The 17,613-nt window shown below is 31.9% G+C and overlaps 1 protein-coding gene across 1 annotated transcript; it reads right to left on the bottom strand.

The window, feature by feature from the left end:
• Positions 1 to 1,815: 1,815 nt before the first annotated feature.
• On the bottom strand, positions 1,816 to 10,585 carry LOC125826417 (extra-large guanine nucleotide-binding protein 3). Its single transcript, XM_049505741.1, has 9 exons — positions 10,401 to 10,585; positions 8,876 to 9,901; positions 8,649 to 8,786; positions 6,746 to 6,850; positions 6,473 to 6,652; positions 5,023 to 5,173; positions 3,746 to 3,993; positions 3,027 to 3,196; positions 1,816 to 2,743 (listed from the first exon to the last, which is right to left on the bottom strand). Exons 2-9 carry the CDS (start codon positions 9,797 to 9,799, stop codon positions 2,146 to 2,148), a joined length of 2,514 nt encoding a protein of 837 aa, XP_049361698.1. The 5' UTR covers positions 9,800 to 9,901; positions 10,401 to 10,585; the 3' UTR covers positions 1,816 to 2,145.
• Positions 10,586 to 17,613: the final 7,028 nt, after the last annotated feature.

Genomic DNA, 17,613 nt, shown 5'->3' with positions numbered 1-17,613 from the left:
CTAATGAGGTTGACTTCTAAACAAGATGAGATCGACTATATGATCGACCAATAGAAGAAAACATAGTCTTGAGATATATATGAGCCAAACAAAAGGAATAGTAATTCTACATTTATTCAAATATGCTTCAACTCTGTAAAAACAACATGTTTAACTATAAAAAGGCTAAAACTAACATCAAGATTCAAGATTGAGAAGAACTAAAGGGGAAATTCTGGTATATCGAATCGATGATTAATCGTTGGATTAACGAGGTATTTTTTAGGTCCTCTGTTGCTTCCATGATTCATCCATGGCTCCTTTTTCCACCTTTGATGGACTCCATGAACATGTCTTATGCCATGTTTCCTATGAACAAAAGTTGATGAATGAACTGTTGAACTTGAAAAAATGAAGACAAGAATAAGAAGCAAAGTGCCAAAAGGTCTCAACTTGGAAACCATTTTGTGTTATGTTTTTTTGGATTGAATTCTTGTGAGAGTTAAAGGGTTTTTTTATAGAGGAAAAAAGGGGTGTCTTTACTTCACTTAGAAGTCACTTTCTTAGTTCACAGGTTTCACTCTATGTATTGATTACTTTTTGTTGGACCATGAGTATTGTCTGTACAGACTTTTCACTTTTGATGTCGTTTTCGTGTCTAATTCTTCAAAAATACGCTACTTTTGAAGAATTCGACATACAACTATTGATATTTTCACTTTTAATATCATTTTCGTGTTCAATTCTTCAAAAATATGCTACTTCTGAAGAATTCAACACACAACTATTGACATTTTTGAAGAGTTCGAGCGACATAGAATTAATTCGACACACAACTATTGACATGATTTACTTGTGTTGCTGTCATCATTCTGTTGGTGAAGTTTATCTGCTAAATGAATGCATTTATTAGTTGTGACACTCAAGTGGATAACTATCTCTTACAATTATTACTCCTATGCTATTTTATATGAAATATTTGATTGGTCACATAATTTTAAAACTTAAAAAGAAGATTTTAATATGTAAGTCATGTTTTAAATTATATAAAATAGCCGATATAAAAATTTACATATTGTAAAGAAATTTTATATTTTAGAGACTTATAAATGATCTGATAGTATAAAGATATAATTTATATTGATGACACATAATTTTAACTCGTCAAATATATGCAAAGCATCGAAAGTATGTTAAATGAATGGTGATAATAGTTTAACATTTTAGTAATGAGTATGTGTTACATAAAATAGGACAGATATAGAATAACTATATTACGATTGAACTTATATAGTCAAAATCAAGGGAGGTGAATATCCACTAACCTTGATTAAGTGGTGGATTAGTCATTTCACAATCAATAACCTTATCAGATCCACTAAGCTTTTATGTGGTGCACTTGTCTTATTTATTTTTAAAAAAATTCAACAACCACCTAATATGTTTTAATTGTTACTTAATTTTGATTATATTGTATCGTTAAACTTATATAATGATAAAAAGATGAGCAATTTGGTGTAATTTCTCATGTGATTTTTTGCTTATTATCTAATAATCATACTTTATTCTTAAGAATACTTTTACCTTAATTTATCCAATATCTTAGAGAATTTATTAATTTACCGCTATTATAGCCAAACTAGGATGTGTTTCTCCACGCTGTGATACAAAATACTTGCATGCACAAATTGTTTACACCAAATAAAACAATTATCCTACTCATATATATCAGTTAAAAGCAAAAGGAAGAAATGTGTATATACTAATTCCCCGTTTAACCATGAAAATTGTGAGTATTTGAAAAAAGTAAATTTGTTTTCAAAGTGAAAAATGATATTTGAAAAAATAGCGTGCTCTCAATGCTCATGTCAATTAAAAGCAACAACTACATTTACATTTACAACAGAAAAATAAGGTAGAATGCAAACAAGTATTTATTCTCAACCTTGTATTGCCATCAAAAATCTCTTTGAAGAACCTCAGAACATACACTAAGATGGCACAAACTCCAGATATTCACTTGAAACAACACCATTATCTCTGTAAAAACCACGAAAACGCAATGGCGAAAAATGTAAGTACAACTTATTTCCATATTACATTCCTCTCTCTCTATCTCTCTCTATTTGTCCTAATCTACAATATCAACATATGTTTTAAGTCATTTCACTCTTGTCGGATGAAAGGAGACGAGCTAATATCGGTTGTACTGTAAAATGAATCTTCTGCTCCAACATTGTAGGTCTCTTCTTTTTCCTCGTCCCACTTCGCGACCTCCCTTATATACTTGAATGCCTCATCAACAGTTATTCGTTCCCTTGCCCGAGCTTGCCACACAAATAGCTTTCTACTTGTGAGGGAAGCATAGAGGCCTTTGAACTTCATTGCAACATAGTAATAAGCTTGGTGAGCTAGCGACTGGCTGTTGGTGTGAGGTCTCAGTGGACTGAAATCAGTGAACCATTCACAAGCGCCCAATGGCACACGGTTGACCTTTTCCTCGAACAGGTCATACTTGTTCAATACTAAAACAAATGGGGTCTCTTTGAAACAAGGATGCCTGATCATTGTTTCGAAAAGTTCCCTGTTATGCATCATCTTGTTCTGAAGTAGTGCACCGCTACCATTTTCCTCTGGAGCAACCCACATCTGATCATAATCACTAAGGGAAACACAAAATACTATGACACGGACATCTTCAAACATCTCCATCCACTTGCATCCTTCATTCATTCCTTTGGCATTTAGTCGAATTAGCTGATACCTGTTCGAAAGTACATAAAAGCATAATTACCAAAATCATGGCAAGTAAAGATAATCATAACTTGTATAAGTACACTTATATTATATCGAAGAGGCTGTACTCCTTTAAAATATTCTAATTGTAGTTCTGATGCTGATTAGTACTTTAGTCTATGTCCGTAGACTCCTATAGACTATTAGACATGTAAATGTAATGTCTAGTCGGTGCATTTATCAAAAAAACTACTGGATAGTAGCTTCATGGACAACAAATACAAATATCATAGTAGAGGGAGAATGGTTACCTGGTGAGAGGGGGAGGAGCTTCCAGATTGTCTCCATATGTTTCAGACATTGGGCTACGATCATCCAATTGGAACTCCATAACGGCCAACCCATTCCCTTGCGTGACTCCTTCTGCATACAGAATGTCTTGCTCCGAAGGTTCATACTCATTGCTTGATACCTCCACAGCCTAAAAAGAGACAAAGTCAAGTATCCATTTTTACCTTCCACAATGATTAGCAAAATCAACTCATTCAAGAAAGTGTAATTAAGAATAAAGAGAAGTGGGGCTACATATCAACTGTAGTGCCTTGGGGAATGATCTAGATTCTACAATCGTGGAAAGGAATGATATTCTAGCAGTCAACATTAGAATGTCTATGAAGGTACATCGGCACTCACCCCAAAAGTGAAAAGAAAATTACTAAAAAGATCAGGGAACAAATAACTACAAACTTATTTATCAAAAGAATAGGTTAATAGAATCTTTAGAGAAAACATCTTGATATAGATCTTATCATAGCACACAACGGATATACGAAGCTAGAATATGGTAAGATGAAATTAGCAGGTGAAAAGTGACAAAGTGGTAAGTCCACCACTGGGATCAACTAGATACTTGAAATAATTCCTCCATAAACATCCAAGACAGTTAGCAAAAAGTATGTTTGTTGACTGAACTAATTACAAAGACTATATTGGATAGGTTGGTTCAAGAAATGAGTCATATGCAAAATACCTTGCTCAAGAAGTAATCCGCCACATCTGGAAGAAAATGAAGCTCATTTCTTCTCTTGTATGTTTCCTGTATAGCAGGATCCTTCCAGACCTCTTCAACTAACGGAGCATATTCACGTGTTGCTGCAGGGAAGAAAGCATCCAAATCTCCGGTGGCTATAATATCCAGTAGCCAATCAGAGAAATGCTTCAACCTTTGATTCAAGGAATAGACACACTGGCTGTCTTCCACAGATTCTGTGTTACAACCTAAAAAATTGAAATCAGTTAGTAAAGTGCAGCCACTTGGTCCTTTGCCCATGCCATTGCCAGCTGCTAATAGTGGACAATGAAAAACAAACATCCACCCAGTTTACAAAAGGATATCTTAAACCTTACGAAACTGGTATGCAGTATTTAATTTCCATATGATATTGGGGAAGACTGTTAGAGACATAACGATCTTTGAATTTGATCGAATGTGAAAAAGGAGTATCAATAACTGAAGAAGTACCAGTTAGCTGAACTCCTTGAAGATTATTTTCTTTGAAAAGAACTTGATCAAGAATAGACAAGATCTTGCACTCTCTCTTAAAATCGTTTGCAGCACCAAGGCACAAGCACACAACAAAGGATCAATTTCAGTCACAATTGGAAGGAAGGGATTGACAAGAAGAGGACCTACGCTATCCCATCCTATATGCCAACTATGTAAGCTGCATTTACGGTGTAGCAAGGCAAGGCAAAATATTCTCCCACGTGATGACAATTTAAAACAGGTCCTATAAATAATTTACCTCCCAATAGTATGATTTTTTATGCAATTACAAGCTAATTCCCTCGTCTCTTTTCCGTAGAAGGGACATTCAGAGGAGATCTGAGAGAAATGAATGCATAGAATGGGGGTAGACTGACATGAGTTTTTGACGTCCAAAACCACAGAAACGAAAACCTCAATCCACAAGATACATATAAATCAAACTAAATTTCATTTTCAAGAATTTTACAGAATAAAAATGCCAATATATCTGTTGAGCAGATTTGAATATTGGTAGATGAAACTTGGTGCATATAACATACTTCTCTTCTTCTGCAATTTAGTTATGAGGGGGTAAAAGCTCCACTTTTGGCACAATTTGCCACAAGTGGAAATGGAGTTCAAAGGTATGGGGGAGGATGCAAGGGAACAAAGCCTGCAAGTCCAGCTGATAACTGCCAGTCTAATGCATCTAGCGAAACTCTTTGTTAATTAACCCCAGAACCTTTCTATCAATACTTTAAGTATATATTTTAAATTACCTTCCACATTTATTCTTGCTAAAGCCTCCTCCTCAAAGCGCTCCCTTCCATCAAGAAGAATGCTCAGATACTTGTAAATATTGCTTTGAATCATCAACTTGATGTCTTGAATTTCTTCAGAGGTAAACGTGTTTCCATACAAAAATTTCGCCTACACAATAAGGTTATAAGCAGAAGCAAATGAGTACACACAAATGATAGACAGCAAGGAGCACCAACAAACACTTTAATGGTAAAGAAAGGCATTATACAGCAAGCATTTTATTTCACGTTCAGAATGCAATAATAAATTATACCACAGAGCAGGAAGGGAGCAAAGTATAAAACAACGGAGGAGGAGAAAAGGGAATAGCACTATAGATACATGCAAATACATGATCAACCTCTCAATACGTTGTCAATAAACCTGACACTCCTTCCCTTCACATTAAGCAAGCATTTCTGCTTTCCGCTTGCCTTAAGAAATGTCTTTTTAACTACAAGAAAAGATAAGATTTTTTTATACTACATCCAAATTTTCATGTATCCCACTTTTATACTTCTCAGTAAAGCCTCTTCAATCCAATATTTTCTCAATTATCTGTCCTGTTCAAACATATAAAAAAATAAAGAAGACTTTTCAATCTTCTGGTCCTAAATCAAAGTTAGGTCAAATGTGCCAAAATGCCCTTTAATCTTGTTGCCTTAAACATGCCACATGGAAAGTTGAAATTAAAGTGTTGCCAAAAAAAGAAAAGGGATCATTCTTTTTGAAAAGGAGGGAGTATTACAAAAAAGAAAATTATATGGTAAACACTACCCCCACCTTACCCGAAACCCCTTACCTAGGAGATGAACAATGGTTTTCCTACTGAGCTCCCTTATGGACTCAAACCGAAGGTTGGAGGAGGAGAACCCTTACCACTATAATATCTCTTTCCTGTCAATTCTCATTTTGCAATTTATCCCATTTAAATTTATGACTAATAAATGGTTCCATTTGTACCTCGTTTATGATGGCTAATATCAATGGTGAAATTTAACCAGAATACTAGAGATACCAATGTTCTTGTCGTTATAGTAAGTCATCTAATTTGATTCATAAGCAAAATAACTCAGCCTCAATATATCAACCAATCAATTAACCAAGCCTCGAATCCCAAACTGATTGGGGAATTGGGCTGCAATATGCTGCTAGAAAAATTTCTGGCAGCAAAATGAAATATGTGGATGCTAGCAGATTCAAGTCCATAGAACAAATGAACAAATACCGGCAACTTAGCAAGCTGTACTACAGAGATCTGAAAACAGTTGACGTACGCAGAGCAAAGATAAAAACTCCAAGATAAAAATCTCAGATAAAAATCTTAGAGATTTGACCTATATATAGAAAGAAGCTTGAGTTCAATAATTAATCAAGAAAAACATAACCCTTTTTTCCTGAAAAAGGAATGCTGCATAAGGCCAATACCTGCTTGAAAATAGTGCTTGTTCCAGAGCCTTCAAGTCCTAGTAAAAGTAGCTTTTGAACCCTTTTCTGCTCTAAGTAATTTGGAACAGTAGTATAATTGCTAGGCTCGTCTCTCTGTCCATACGGTTGACCATGTGGTACAGGCAAGGAAAACAGAGAGCAAACAAACCTTGTTGTTGCCTGCATGTCAATATAAACTATTAGATATAAAATCAAAAACTTCGTTGAGTGACATAGTTGAAACCATACCCTACATTCAATTCAATGTGCTACCTTTTCCCATATGTTACCCCGAATGTTGTTTTGTCCTTCTTCCTCGTAACGACCATCATCATATACCCAAAAGTGAGTGTCACGAGGGCATTGCACTTTTGCAAACTGAAATGAAACTTATGTCAGGACTCATTGTACATAAAAGGATGAGGAAACAAATAAGCATGCACAGAGTTTCATTCTAGGAAGAAAATCATTTGAAGAAAGGCCAATCAAAGGGCCTTAAGTTTAATGCTATAGCAACATATGAGCTAGTCTGGATCAGGCAGTCATGTAACATCGACACTGGATCATCTTGAATTGGGTATCACTGAAATCTCTGGAACCAATGAAGTCCATGTGTGGTAGACAGGTTTGATCGAAACTGCCAGCACCAGGCTTAGAAGAGTTGATTGAGAACTGGGCTATAAGAACATGGAAGAATATGACTATCTTCTCAATAGTGGTTGTTACCATTGTTTCAAACAGGCAGAAAAATAATGATAAATTAGGTTGTTCCATTGGTTATTTACACATATAGTGCATGGAGCTTTTCTGTGAGGTAACTACACTCTGGAGATACTTCTTTTAGATTCTGAGCTCAATAATGACAAACCTGGCTGATTGATTTTTTTATTTTTTTTTATAAGCGAGAAATCCATCTGTGACCCGCCCTTTGGACCAATCACAGCCTAACCTGGCTGATTGATTATGTTGCAGTGATTGACAAGGAAAGGTTCATTTTGGAAAGTTACAGACGTTTAACATGATTCACTGTGATACTTGAGATTCTACTATTTTAGCCAAAAAAAAAAAGAACAAGAAGAAGTTCAAGGGAATAATAGAAGTGCTTGAAAAAGGGTAAAGGTCAGCTGGAACCCATTTCTTTCCTTTTGTGAGAAGGTACAAGGAAAATCTGTTTAGAGCCACAATTGTAGATTGTAGAATGACAATCAGTTAAATAACTAGCTCGGATAGTTAAAAGCAAAATACAAATTTAAAGATGTCAAAGCTACTTAATGCACTAGCTCTAGAAAACGACAACTAAAATCTACTATATAAGGCAAAAAATGTTACTTTTCACGATCATCTAAGATGAAAGTAAAGACACTCAGAGCTATAAATGATTTTATGGACATACATTATTAACTTTCAGTATTAGTGAAATCTTACAATAGTTTGACAGCGTAGAAGGAAAGAGCAGAAACAAATGAATGGAGAAGTGAACGGAAGTAGTAAAAGTTATGGCATCTCCATATGCAAAAAATTTAAGAGAAGAATTGGGAGGTATGACTAACCACTTTCAACCAGCAAAATTCATCCCATGAACAGATAAAAAGGAAAGAATCTAAGACCTATAAATGATTATATGCGTGGATGTTATTAATATCTAAAATCAGTGAAATTCCTGTTTGGATGCGAGATGGGATAAGCAAGGATATCCCATGGGGTTATTTTACCGCACCTTCTATATGGGATTACTTGGGATAGTAATCCCACCATTTTAGTGCAAATGGTGGGATAAAACAATCACGGGATTAGCTAATACCTCAAACCAAACATGAGATAAAGTTAATACCAATTTTTCTTGTCCCACGTACCAAACGACGACAGATTGGAGGGACGGGATAAAACGCATAATTGGAGCATAAACAGGGAAAGAAAGTTAATCCCGCTTCATTGCTGGGTGGAAAAAAAAAGCGACAAAATTTATAGAATCTCAATAAATGACAATATCATTCTAAAGAATGGGGAGGTATTCTTCACTAAATTCAAATATACATGCTGTCATGAACACATAACAACAGGTTAGTAAATAGAAGGTGGCCTTTAAAATGTGGATAACAACAATTCTAGAATTAAATATATTGCCATACATATTGTTTAGGCATATGCACGATTAATTGTAATAAAAAGAACAAACCTTCAGCACTCGGAGTTCACGTCTTGTTATCTCTCGGCCATTAATGTAAACCTGAGTACTTCCATTGCTAGCATGAGCACTAAGTTTTCCCGTAAAATTTAGGTTTGAACTGACAACTCTGTCTGGTTTTTCTCCTTCCTGTTTAATAATCGAAACTATATTAGCATCTTCTTTCTAACATAAGAAATAAATAACAGAAATTGATTTAACTCAACACACAAGATTACCTTTCCCCATAGTCCAGATTCCTTATCATACCAATACCTCCCAGGCTTCAACTTCCTAGGAGGTAAAAGGCACCCAAAGAGTTCTGCCATCTCATCTGGCTTCAAAGGAAATCCGTTTACAATCAGCTGTTCTGGGCGGAGCTGATTAGCAGAACATTCTCTTTCTGCTTTCATTATCTGCTTGACTTCCAAAGGACTAAGCAAACGCGATAAGACTCTCGAATTTTTACCAAGTTTGGACCTTTTTGACTCATCAATTGGCTGGCTAATGCAACTCACACATTTGCGCCCTTCAGGCATTGAACCCATTGCTCTAAGCACACAATTGCTACAATACTTTGCATCACAAACCAAGCAAGACTCTTTACTTTCCCACTTCCCTTTTCCACACCTATGACAGACTCTTGACTTCTTATTCTTCTTCCTTTCCTTAGAAACTCCAACATATTCAGGAAAGACTTGATTCTCAATTTCCCCCGTTACTCTTTCAGATCTATCAACAAAGGTGACTACTGGGGCTCTTCTCCCCTGGTGATTCAGCACTGAACCCGGGGATGCTGACGGAGAACCTGAAGAAGAATCAGGGTTCTGCAAAACAGACACTTGAGACTCAGAACTATAAGATACCCTTGGACTATGACTAGGGGGACTTGTTACACCAGCAATACGAGATACCGGCAACAGAATAGGTTCGATAACCGGGGCAACACCATTGCTCAATGATCTTCTTGATTCTGAAAGAGGTTCTGCTATTGGAATTGCACTAGAATTTACATCAAGAGGCTCTACTTTAGGAACCTCATATGACAACAAAGGACCAGTATACTCCATTGCTATTGAATATTCAATATTTTCCCCATCCCCTCCCTGAGGAAGCATTCTTTTCACCATCTCCCTCCAATGCTCTCCATCTTTTTTCTCCATATCTCTCACCCCCAAAAAAAATCAATCTTTTCCTGCTTTTCTACTCAGTTGCAGCCTCAATTTCACTACTTACAATTTCTTGATACTGCAAAAACCATCCATCTGGTAAACAAAAAACTTCTTAGGATAAACCAAAAACTTATAGACTGCTACAAAAGTCAATCACTCTACCAATAAAAACAAGATTTCGTCTTTTCAGTAAAGACCTTCAATTTGGAAAGATTCAATTTACTCAGCTGATCAAACCTTTGAAATCCTAAAATTCAAGAATCTTAAGCACAAAGTTTTCAACCCAAAGAACCACACATATCAGAAAGAGAAAAAAAAAACAAAGTTGGCAGCTTTGAAGGTTGAAATGTTCCAAAATTTAGTCAAACATAAACAAAACTATTCCTAACTTCCCAACCCTTAAATACTTGGAGACATTTCAACTTTCAATAAGTCACAGAGATAAATTAATGTTTTAAAAAAGGGTCTTTTGTAGAAATGTCAAGAAAAGAGTTATTAATAAAAGAAAGAAAAAAGTTTTAAACTTTGATACATAACACACAAAAAAAAAAAGGAAAAAAAGAAAAAAGAAAGAAAAGTTGAATTTTTGTACCTTAAAGAAAGTGACAAGCAAAGCTGAGAACATGAATCTGAGTTATAAGGGTAAAAGATGGTTAAAAAAAATTGGGTTCACTTTTTTCAAGCTCCAAAGCTCTCTGAAAAAAGTATAAGTTAAAAAAAAAACCCATAAAAGAGTAATCTTTTGGGGAATCTACTCTTTTGAAGAAGAAGAAGAAGGTGCTCAAAAGATATATATACAAAATACATGTACAATGTAAAAGCTGTATTATTTTGAGAGAGAGAGAGATTGTACTATTATGTAATCAGATTGTGCTAGAGGGTGGGTGGGTAAGTGGGGTCCATATGAAGGTGTACATGGTTGGGGGATATTTTTTTTTTTTTTTTTTTAACATGAAGGGTAGTTTTGGAATAACGTAAAGTTGTCTTTATCTAATCTAGCACGTGAAAACAATCATTTACATTAGATTAGACTGTCTACATCATATATCTAGAGATACGATTCCCTTTTCGAACTCTACTAAAACAAGATATTTTGTAGTTCAGACTACTTTTTTTACATAGTATCTAGGCTATGTTAATAATATATCAGTATAATTTCATAAAATCAAATATTTAAGTTGTCTCAAAGATAGAGATAAATTATGTCAAAATATGTAAAGTAAAATGTCTTTACTAATAAAAATAATTTAATACTCAAAAGAATTGTAGTAGAGGCGCGTGACGCACGCGTTATCGGAAGCGAGTGGGAGTTTGGTGAATAGTAAAACGTAAAGTAAGATTTTCCTTTGCAAGTGGCAAAGATTTTTAACCTGAACGACACGGTATTGTTAGCGCGTGTCAAGCACTCTCTTTAAATCAAAGTACGACTTTGGGACTTATTTGGTATGGGACCCATATGCTGAGTTGGCATTTTGTCAACGTTGTACCATGTCTGTTCTCAATTTTTTATTTATTTTTTTATTATTTCATTCCGTCTCTCGAGACTGCATTGTAGCTTCGATTAAATTTGAATTATGCACTACTGTATGGCCCACTTGATGGTGACGCTCCAACGTGATTTTCTCCGTACTCAAAATTTGTATTTGAAATCTCTCATTAAGGATAAAACAGTTCCATCATTGCATAATTTATGTTAATTATTTTATTTTTATAAATCCAACATGGATATATTTGTTGACTAGGTTTTCGGTTCTTTTGGACATTGTGCTAGTTAAGTTTTTAATGTAAAAATATGAATAGTTTGATTGGGAATTTGTGACTTCAAAATATAAATTCAAGAGGTATGATCAATGAATATAATTTTTTTTTCCTGATAAAAATATTTAAGTTTGCGTTAATAATATAAAAAAGTTCTTAATAAAGAATATCTCTCAATAATAATATTTATGCGAACGAATTCTAACTATAACTATATCATATGAATTATTATTTTTTGTCGAAAAAAAAAATCATATGAATTTATTCGGTATAACATGTTTACTCATCATTGATGCTCCCCTGTTGGATATATTTATTTTATGGAGCTGTTTGAAAAATCATCTGATAATTAAATTTAAGTATAATTACACTATTGTTTTTATGAATTGTAATATGCTCGATAGATAATTAATTAAAGTGCATGCAAATTAATTTGGTCTATCATAGTTTTTTTTTTATAAAGAAGAAGAAGAAATTTGTGTGTTGATATGATATTGTTTAACCAAAAATTTGATTATTAGGTCACGTAATAGAATTTATAAGATATGGTCCGACCAATATGATTAATTCAAAGCTATAAAGTGATTAATTAGTTACCGCTTGTGTTGTTAATTTAAATATATTAATTATTTTGATTGTTACTTAAATTTATTAGATCGTATCATAAAGTTGATCGTTAGGTAATAATGAAAACTCTCATTTTGTGAACAACCGATTCGTGTGATCATAGCATTATCTTATATTTTTTTCCGTCTTTACTTATTATTTAAAATAACCCTATATAACCTTTACCGTACCTTTTCTATAGTAGTTAATTATATACCGTATTCTACTTTTTTTTATAAGTTTATCCTTCAAATTATTAATATGTGATATTATATAAAGACGAAAAATGATATAATTAATCTAAAATAATATATTATAATATAATATAATATATTATGAAATAATACATAACAATCTTCGGAAGAGTGAGCTAGTGTCCCTAAGTTGCAAAAGAAAACTTACATGCTACGTCAAGTGGGAATTGTCGATAGTAAGGAAGAAAATTAATTATTATTTTATATATATATATATAGTAACAAAAATTAATGAAATCTTTATATTTAAATGATATATACCATTATTGAGAAAATTAACAACTATAGAAGTAGTAAATAATTACGAAAACACAGTGTAACAAGTGTGCAAATACTAGGAAATAAAAATGCAGCATCATATTATATAAATAAGTGCATTTATTTATTCAGTTGGATTAGGGAGCAATAACTATCTCAATAATTATTTCATACCTCTTTATTTCTTCACTAATAGACAATTCAGTTTCTTCTTATTTATTGTTAAAATTACTTTATTATCCTTTCCCTTAAATTTAATTTGTCCACTATTTTTAAAATATATTTATTACTTTTATCAAATCAAGAAAAGATAATTATTTTTTTCATTTTACATTCAACATTAATTGCTTATTTTATTGAGAATCTTCATATCTCAATTGATTAGCTACCTAAGATTTAACTCCAGATTGTTAATTCCCTCCCCTATTTTTTTTTCTCGACCCACAAATTTATTTTTTGTCTTTAAAAAAAAGGTCATGACATTGAAAACTTGAAAAACCCTTTTTAGATGCCTATATAGAAAGAGCTGAGAAAGAAAGACATAAAACGCATTCGACGAACGCGATTTATGTATAAGTTTCAGCCTCTTATTTTTATTGTTGAAAGTACTTTATTACCCCTTCCATTTAATTTTATTTGACCACTATTTTTAAAATATATTTATTACTTTTATCGTATCAAGAAAAAACTAATTTTTTTTTTAATTTTATACTCAACATTAATTGCTTATTTTTCGGAGAATCTTCATATCTCAGTTGATTAACTACCTAAAATTTAACTTTGTTGTTGAATGTTCGATTCTCCGAATTGTTAATTCCCTCCCCTATTTTTCTTTTCTCGATCCAAAATTTTATATTTTGACTTTAAAAAAGGTCATGGCGTTGAAAACTTGCAAAACCTGTCTAAATGGAAAGAGTTGAGAAAGCATTCGGCGAATGCAATTTATGTATAAGTTTCAGTCTCTTATTATTAATTGTTTAAATTACTTTATTACCCCTTCCGCTTAATTAAATTTGTCTGCTATTTTAAAAATGTATTTATTACTTTATCATATCAAGAAAATATAATTACTTTTTTCATTTTATACTAAACATTAATTGCTTATTTTTCTTAGAATCTTCGTATCTCAAAATTGATTAGCTACCTAAAATTTTACTTTATCGGTGAATGTTTGATTCTCCAGATTGTTAATCTCCTCTCCTATTTTTCTTTTCTCGAACCACAATTTTAATTTTGTCCTTTTAAAAAAAGGTCATGACGTTGAAAATTTGAAAAACTCTTTTTAGATGCTCAAATAGAAAGAGCTGAGAAAGAAAGAATAAAACGCATTCGGGGAATACAATTTATGTATAATGTTTCAATCTCTTCTTATTTATTGTTAAAATTACTTTATTACCTCTTTCATTTAATTTTATTTGTCCACTATTTTTAAAATATATTAATTACTTTTGTCATTTCAAGAAAAATAATTTTTTTTTTTCATTTTATACTCATCATAATTAATTGCTTATTTTTCTGAGAATCTTCGTATCTCAATTGATTAGCTACCTAAAAATTAAGTTTATCGGTGAATGTTCGATTCTCGAGATTGTTAATCCCCTCCTCTATTTTTCTTTTCTCGACCCACAATTTCAATTTTTGTCTTGAAAACTTGAAAAATCCCTTTTAGATGCCCAAATAAAAAGAGCTGAGAAAGAAAGCATAAAACGCATTCTACAAATGTGATTTATGTATAAGTTTCAGTCTTTTCTTATTTATTGTTGAAATTACTTTATTACTCCTTCCGTTTAATTTTATTTGTCCACTATATTTAAAATATAATTATTACTTTTATTATATCAAGAAAAAATAATTATTTTTTTTCATTTTATAGTCAACATTAATTGCTTATTTTTCTGATAATCTTCGTATCTCAATTGATTAGCTACCTAAATTTTAACTTTATCGGTGAATGTTCCATTCTCCAGATTGTTAATCCCCTCCCCTATTTTTCTTTTCTCAACCCAAACTTTTATGTTTTGTCTTTTAAAAAAAGGTCATGGCGTTGAAAACTTAAAAAACCCCTTCTTAGATGCCTAAATAGAAAAAAACTCATAAAGAAAGGCATAAAACGCATTCGGCGAATGCGATTTATGTATAAGTTTTAGTCTCTTCTTATTTATTGTTGAGATTATTTTATTACCCATTTTGTTTAATTTTATTTGTATACTATTTAAAAAATATATATTTAATACTTTTATCATATCAAGAAAGATAACTATTTTTTCCATTTTATACTCTACATTAATTGCTTATTTTTCTGAGAATTTTCATATCTCATTTAATTAGCTAACTAAAATTTAACTTTATCGGAAAATGTTCGATTCTCCAGATTGTTAATCTCCACCCATATTTTTCTTTTCTCGACCCACAATTTTATTTTTTGTCTTTAAAAAAAAGGTCATGGCGTTGAAAAGTTGAAAACTCCTTTTTAGTTGCCCAAATTGAAAGAGTCGAGAAAGAAAGCATAAAACGCATTCGGCGAATGCGATTTATATATAAGTTTCAGTCTCTTCTTATTTGTTGTTGAAATTACTTTATTACCCCAATCCGTTTAATTTTATTTCTCCACTATTTTTAAAATATCTCAATTGATTAGCTACCTAAGATTTAACTCCAGATTGTTAATCCCCTCCCTTATTTTTCTTTGCTTGACCCACAATTTTAATTTTTGTCTTTTAAAAAAAGTTCATGACGTTGAAAACTTGAAAAACCCTTTTTAGATGCTCAAATAGAAAGAGCTAAGAAAGAAAGCATAAAACGCATTCGGCGAATGCAATTTATGTATAAGTTTCTGTCTCTCCTTATTTAATGTTGAAATTACTTTATTACCCCTTCCATTTAATTTTATCGTCCACTGTTTTTAAATTATATTTATTACTTTTATTATATCAAGAAAAGATAATTATTTTTTCCATTTTATACTCAACATTAATTGCTTATTTTTCTGAGAATCTTCGTATCTCAATTGATTAGCTAACTAAAACTTAACTTTATCGGTGAATGTTTGATTCTCCAGATTGTTAATCTCCTCCCCATTTTTTCTTTTCTTGATCCACAATTTTATTTTTTGTCTTTTAAAAAAAAGACATGGCGTTGAAAACTTGAAAAACCTTTCTTAGATGTTTAAATAGAAAGAGTTGAGAAAGAAAGCATAAAACGCATTTGGCAAATGCGATTTATGTATAAGTTTCAGTCTCTCCTTATTTATTGTTGAAATTACTTTATTACCCCTTCCATTTAATTTCATTTGTCCTCTATTTTAAAAATATTTATTACTTTTATCATATCAAAAAAAGATAATTTTTTTTTTATTTTATACTTAACATTAATTGCTTATTTTTTTGAGAATCTTCGTATCTCAATTGATTAGCTATCTAAAATTTAACTTTATCAGTGAATGTTCAATTTTCCACCCAAGTTAATAATCCATCTATATTATTAATTTAGTCAATTATAACTAGTCCAAATTCAACCTAGTTAATAATCCATCTATATTATTAATTTAATCAATTATAACTAGTCCAAATTCAACCTAGTTGAATTACCCAATTTTACATTCTTCTTTTTCAACTACACTAAAATATTCCAAGTACTAAAATAGTACTTATATAGTAATAAAATATAAAAACAAGTGGAGGACCATATAATTAATGTGAAGTATAAGGTGGGGGCCTTAGCCATATTGTGGACTGGTCAGAATATAACAAAGACAATCAATTGAACTTTTGGGAGTTGGTGATTTTCGGCAGTTGAATTATTGTTCAAAGAGTACTTCATAAAAAATAATTTCTTTTGTACTCATATATCTACCTCTTGTTTTGAGTCTATCAAAATTTTATAATGTTAAAACCTAAATTGATCAAATATAAAAAAGATTTGAGTTGTTTCAGTCAAGGATTACAAAATCAGCTCATGAAATTATGACTCATACAATTTGTCTAGATTTGTGGAAATTAATAATATTTTTATTTTTATTAACTAAATTCATTTTGATCTATTTAATTTAGTCTATTTTAAAATTAGATTGATATGAAGTTTAAATTGACTCATGAAATTTTTTATCTAAATATTTTTAAAAAGACATTTTTTTTATTTGATATGCTTTATATAGTCATGAATGATGATATAAGGAAAGTAAATTTATTAGATACTAAAAAAAAAATATAAGAAAACAAACTTACTAAGAATTAAACGATTAAATTATGATCCGATCATATAATTTTAGCTCATCTCAGTCTGATCCGCTACAACCCAAATATTATTTAAGTGAATCAATGACCCGTCTATTTATTAACTCAATCCTTTTGACATTCTCAAATTCAATTCAACCCGTTCATTTGACATTCCTAGTTTTAGCCTTCCATGACCATACAATTACCATTCGAACCAGTGTTTTAAAAGGCGTGAGGCGAGGCGAGATGTTTTATGCAGTGCAGGGGGGGGGCGTCCAATGAATCTACGGACTGTAGTTTCATGTCATTTTATAATTTTACTACTAAGAAAATAAGCAAAAGTAAAACGTCAATGGTTTTATTTTAATAAATAACCTATAATATACATAAAATATATTAATTTTTATTTGAGATAGGTATTAATAACAAATAAGGAAGAAATAGAGTATTATAATTACTATTTGAGAAATATCATTACACCAAAAATAAAAAAATATGATTTAAAGCAAAAAAAAAGTTTTTTTAAAATAAATTAACACCCAAGGCGTGCGTTTTTACGCCTAAGGCTTACGTTTTTACGCCCTGAGCTTACACACCAAATTCTAGGACTTACGCCCTATGAATTTACGTCTTCAATTTGTGCTCCAAAACGTTTCCCCTCCCCAAAACTCACCCCGAAACTCGCCCCAAAAACATTATAAAAACACTGATTCAA

This window comes from Solanum verrucosum, unplaced genomic scaffold (genome assembly GCF_900185275.1).
Source record: "Solanum verrucosum unplaced genomic scaffold, falcon-dt-bn FXZP01000060.1, whole genome shotgun sequence".
NCBI classification, from domain to species: Eukaryota; Viridiplantae; Streptophyta; class Magnoliopsida; order Solanales; family Solanaceae; genus Solanum; species Solanum verrucosum.
Note: the sequence above shows the minus strand (reverse complement) of the source record. Positions and strands in the feature narration are given on the sequence as shown.